The 5,684-nt window shown below is 44.6% G+C and overlaps 1 protein-coding gene across 1 annotated transcript; it reads right to left on the bottom strand.

The window, feature by feature from the left end:
• Positions 1-542: 542 nt before the first annotated feature.
• LOC103735991 (ALK and LTK ligand 2-like) lies at positions 543-5,429 on the bottom strand. Its single transcript, XM_008835409.2, has 4 exons — positions 5,156-5,429; positions 3,753-3,806; positions 3,592-3,672; positions 543-607 (listed from the first exon to the last, which is right to left on the bottom strand). Exons 1-4 carry the CDS (start codon positions 5,412-5,414, stop codon positions 543-545), a joined length of 459 nt encoding a protein of 152 aa, XP_008833631.1. The 5' UTR covers positions 5,415-5,429.
• Positions 5,430-5,684: the final 255 nt, after the last annotated feature.

Raw genomic sequence — 5,684 nt, 5'->3', positions numbered from 1 at the left:
TTACAGGTGTGTGGGGTCATTCCTGGCATTTTACATGGCTACTTGGGAATTTGAACTCAGGTCCTCGTGTTTGCATAGCAAGTGCTCTTACTCTGTGACCTATCTCCCAATGCCCATGCTTCAGATTCTGAATTTGATCTTTTTATGAGCTGGTATGTAGTAATCTGTAATGCTGGGCAGCAGGAAGCCACAGTTCCTAGCCTGCCGCATTCTTTAGGTTGGTTGTATTAAATGCATTCATAAATGTTAGTGAACGAGTTGAGCCTGGGAGTTAATGGTAATGGTTTCAAGTATATGTTCTAATGCATGCTATCTGCTCCTGCTAAATGAAGTTCCAGTAGCAATGTGGCCTGCCCACTGTGGACAGCCAGCAGGGGGAGCCTTTTATGCATGGCCAATGTTTTGAGATATTTTGAAGGTCTTTGGCTCAGAAGGCTATTGTAACCAAATAACACATGGATCACATGCCCATGAGTTTATCATGTCCAAAATAGGGTTTTGACCCTTGCTTTGTGGTCACCATGATTGTTTGGGAGCTTACCTTATCCCTCCATGCACATTGGACTGATAGCCAGCCGGGTAAGTAGCCTGGCACATCTTTTATAGTCTGCAATGAAAATAAACCATAGGCCCTTGTCAGTTGCCTGTACAAAATTAAAATTAAACAGTGTATTTTTTCAAGTATATAAATTGCTATAGCTATTCATGTTTTCATATTCTGAATTCCCCCAAAATTATAGAGCCTGTTATATGCAACTATGGGCTCTAAGTCACTGACTTCAGGGGAAAACTGGCATCACAAGCAGAAATTAGGTAAGATATCAGGGCTGCAAGCGGGGGAGGTGGAGGCAGTGTCCTCTACAGTGTGGTTGTCAGGCACAGAGAAATGCCATGAGTGTTGCTTCTAGTGAGACAGTCCCTTCCATGTCCTTGTGTGACTTCTCTTTCGGATTACATGAAGATTAAGTCCCATCTGAGATGAGCATGATAGACTTTTGCATTAATGTTTGAAAGAAAGTGGGTCAAAAGGAAGGAAAGAGACTGGACTTGGTTGGAATAATACTCAGGAGGCAGAGGCAGGAAGATCAGAAGTTCATTGCCAGCCTGAGCTACAGATTAAATTCAAGGCCAGCCTTAGCTAACTTAGCAGGGCTCTTCCAAAAAGTAAAAAAAGAGCTGAGAATATAGATCAGTAGTAAAGTGCCTATGAGAAGCCTTACATTCAATAACAAGTATAGAAAAGGAAGAGGAAAAAAAAGATTTTTAAGCTAATTTCTGAGTACAGAATGAAAAGGAAAAAAAAAACAATTTTTGAGTGAAGAATCACATTCCCTGATGCCTCTCATAATTCCCCACTCTATTCTTCTGCTACCTCAAAAAAGGATGTAGGAAGGTTCAGTGACCACAGTCAAAGGGGCAATTTCCTCAGGAAAGGTTCTGTGGAAAGCTGTAGTAGTTTATGAATTACTAAAGCTTATTTCTCAGGAGTAACAAAATCCTTCTTTAAAAAGGAAGAGTTCATACTCAGTGAAGAATCTGAATGAGTGGCAATGATAAATCTTTACAAACTCTCAAAAATTTACAGTCTAACTGTTTACAGCATATATCCTTTTGGTTCAAAGAAGAAAAATATCCTAACCTGATTTGTGGAGGAAAAGCCTAACTGCTGAGCACCTAGATTCCTGAATTTTGCTCTTCTTCCACACTTTCTGGACTTTTTCCTAAATTCTGTACCAAGGTGTATTCGATTGTGAACTCAGGACAGATCTAATCAATAAACTTTAGAAACTTCCATTTGTAACATATCTAGAGACTCCAGTTGGTCCCTATCTCACTCAGGCCAAGTGACTCTTAACAAAGCTCTTCAACCTCTAATGTGGATGCAAAGAGCAACGCATATCTTGCTCATTGGGACTGTGAAGAGCTTGGTTCTGCACTCAGCTCCTATGGGACCACACTACCTAAGAAGGGTCTACTCTGTGGCCCATGTAAGTTCTAGCACTCCTGAATTTCTGAGAATTTCTTTGTACAGACAAAAATAGCCTAGAAGAACTTCAGTTTTGTTATTTATGGCAGAAGAAGTAGAAATGGTCATGAATCTTAATGTACAGATGTGTCAGCCTTCCACCACTGGGGGCTCCTTGAGAGCTGTGACCAGGAATCTTGGCATCTTCTAAGAAAAAGAGGTGACAATGTGGAGATAGTATGGCACCCTGGCAGAAGTTTGGAAAGGTTTGCAAAGTGGAGAATGAGCTCTGAGCCCTGGTCTTGATGATGTTCATGTGACAAGCAATTTAAACTCTGTCTCCTCATCTGTGAGTGGGATTTATGAACAAAAGGTCATTTACAAATTTAGAATCTATGATCCTATTACTATAAGATAATACTTAATATAAAATAGCTCTAGATACACATTTAAACAATATAAAGTTTCTGCGGTCCAAAGAAGCAGGTTAATAATTCTTAAACAGAAGATTTTGTTTCACAAGAAGAAAGCAAGGGAGATAGAGACACAAGAGGTCTACATGGCACCTCAGGGGTGGAAAATAAAATTCCACAGGAAGCATGTGTGCTCACACTGTACTTCACACCTCACTTTGTTTGCTGAAGAGTGTTAGTGAGTCAGCCTCACTGGGCCAAGACCCATAGATATGATATCATGAACCTGCCTACCAATGTCCATCACACAGAGCAGTCTATAAATGACAGACATTATCATTCAGAGTGTTTTTGATGCCTAAACAGAAAAAAATTACTTCATGTAATGTATTTTGTGGCAGGCAGACAGGCCATTTCACTCTCCTGACTGGGGTGCTGGCCTCTGTTGACCCTGAAAGCAGCCACCCATGTCCTGGTGTGTCTGTGTGACTTTTCTCCTGTGAGCGTTAAATTAAGTGAAAATTGTCATCTCAATTAAAAAAAATACTTTTATGAAGAGCACATGGAGCCATTTCAGGGAAAGCAAAATATATACTGCTATGGATAAATAGCTGAAGCATGTTGAGAATGAAATCAAACTTAAGAGAGAAAGACAAACTTAAAGGAGATGAAAACTGGACCAATAAGTGAACCTTGTATCTCTGAGCTGGTGGATGAACAGCCAGTAGAGCAGCATTTGGAGTAGCAAATAAAATTCTTGGGTGATGAGGTTTTTATTACTGTTGGAAAGAAAAGACCACTGGTCAGAGCAATGGAGATGATAAGAAAGTTGGACAGGAAAGTACCAGGGCAACCTGACTGTTTATGCCCCAGTACTCTGACCAGCAACAGGCACCTGAGCAACTCACACCTGACCTGAGTGATGCCCAATTGAGTTGAATACAGGCTTTGTGCCAGAATTCATAAGCAAGAATATGAATGGAAGGGTTCAGCCCATTGCAAGAGTTGATTAAGTCCAGTGCATTATCATGAGGTAAATACTTTCCAGTGGCATTGGTTGCTGCAAAGTTTAGCCATCTGCTCCAATGTCTGGGCGTCCTGCCCCAACCCAGTCAGGTAGTGACACTCAGGCCCCTGCACCTGTCAAAGGGCAGTACTGCTGCACCTGAAGGGAAGAGTGGAGCGCCATCTGCCTGTTGGGTGGTCACTTACATGCAGGGATGGTGCAGTCTCGTGTGTTGTGGTAAAGTCTGTGAAAGTGCTTGCTGCACTTCGGACTGAAATAAAGAGGACCTGGAACACAGAGGAAGAAGGTCATGAAGACTCAGGGTACAAAGGAGCAGGGAGGGCAGAGGAGTGAAGAGAACACACACCTGTGAGATGTTTCAGAAACTTGTCCTTCATCCTTAGATCTCGAGGAACAATCTCTGGGGGGAGAAAAATTATATTACTTGAAAGAAGCACCTATTAAATGTGATCTTAAGTGAAATGTGGAGGAAAATTTTGAGAATTACATTATCCACGCTACAATGCGTGAATAAGCTCCAATGGATAAATCACTTGTGCATACTTCATTTTGAAGAGTTTGGAAATCAAATTCCACAGTATTTCAAAGTTCTAGAAATAAAGCCCGCACATTAAAAAAAAATGTGTTATAGAACATTATTCTTCAGAGGGAAATTTCTTTCAAAGATCAAATTTCCTTACAGCTCCCTGTTAGTGAGGCTGGAGTGAACTAATGGTAATGCACATGAGCTTGATTTATAAGGCAAAGTGTGGTCCCTAGGGAAAGGCTCTTCCACACCAATTCACACTCATGCTTTTCATTGGCACCTGGTCCCCAGTGATGGTTCCCAGATTTTCTTTCTAAGTTTTTGACATTGTTTTTGCTTTATTTACCATCCCCGCAATCATTTTCCATTCCTTGGTCCACATCAAACCAATAATTTCTCTATGATTATATAATGTTACTTTATTTTATCAGAAATACAGTTCTGCCCCTTCCTACATCTGAAGAGGGACAATGGCATCAAATCTTCCATGAGCAAGGTAGAGACCACTCCCTAAGGCCCTTCTTCATATACTCCTTACTTGAGTCAGTCTACACAAAAACGACCCTATTATATTGGATCTGTGTCAGGAAAGTATTAAAAGCTTGCATGCTTCCCTGAAATTCTAAAAGATAATTCTGTTTCCAAGAGAATGCTAATCTAGTGTCTTCAGATATGGAAGGTGGGAGCCCCTCCATCTACATTGCTGAGATGCACTTCCTGCTCCTTGGTCCACAACTTCCAGGACCCACACTGCCAGAATCTCACTCATTCTTTGTCCCTCAGGTGGCACTCTCAGACACTCACTAGTCACCTACTATCTGCCCCTCAGGTCTATACTGTCAGGATGCTTGCTTTCGGTTCTTCGTGGACTACACTGCTGGGATTCTTACCTACTCTGTCCACAGGTCCACACTGTCAGGGCTCAAGTTCATCAATTTTCTGTTCCTCATGGGCTACCCTGCTGGGCACTCACCCACTCTTTTTTCCCACAGGATCCTCACTGACAGGAACCCCTCTCATTCTTTGTCCCGCAGCAGATCTATACTACCAGAACCCTCACCAACACTCTGCCCCACAGGTATACACTGCTAGGGATACCACTTACTTTCTGCCCTTGAAGTCTACGCTGATGGAACCCTTACTTCATCTTTGCCTGTCACGGTCTACACTGCCGTACTCCCACCTACTCTGCGGCCCTCAGGTCTCCACCTAGGAATACTCACCCACTCTCTGCTCCTCTGGGTCTGCCCCATAGTCCATGACCTCCCTGCGGCCAAAAGCGAAGTCCCGCTGGCCAAGAAGCTGCAGCCTCTTGGAATCGCCTGTTTGGAATTTCTTCAGCTCCGGGACCAGCTCCACAAGCAACGTCAACAGTGTCTGCCGGTCCGCGGGCCCCCGGGGCTGTGTAAGGCCCTGGTCTCCCACCGCGCCCAGCAGCAACAGCAGCAGCACCAGGAGCAGCGGGCGCCCAGGCAAGCGCATGGCCCGGGTGACCCGCGACGCAGGTCTTGGGACCGGCCGCCCCACCCGCCGTTGCCCAAGTTTCTCTCACTCGGAGTCCGCGCAGAGTGCGCCGCAGAACTTTCTCAGCCACCGGGACCGGCACGGGGCCTGGGCCACCTCTCCAGCAGCTGTTGCCACAGGTGCACCCCGGCCTCCCGCCCGGGTTGGAGACGTCCGGAGCCGCGGGGCTGACCTCGCCGCCCTGGACTCGGGAGGCCGCAGCACCTGCCCGCGCCGTACGCCTCGCAC

Source organism: Nannospalax galili, unplaced genomic scaffold (genome assembly GCF_000622305.1).
Source record: "Nannospalax galili isolate Female #2095 unplaced genomic scaffold, S.galili_v1.0 scaffold557, whole genome shotgun sequence".
Classification (NCBI taxonomy): Eukaryota; Metazoa; Chordata; class Mammalia; order Rodentia; family Spalacidae; genus Nannospalax; species Nannospalax galili.
Note: the sequence above shows the minus strand (reverse complement) of the source record. Positions and strands in the feature narration are given on the sequence as shown.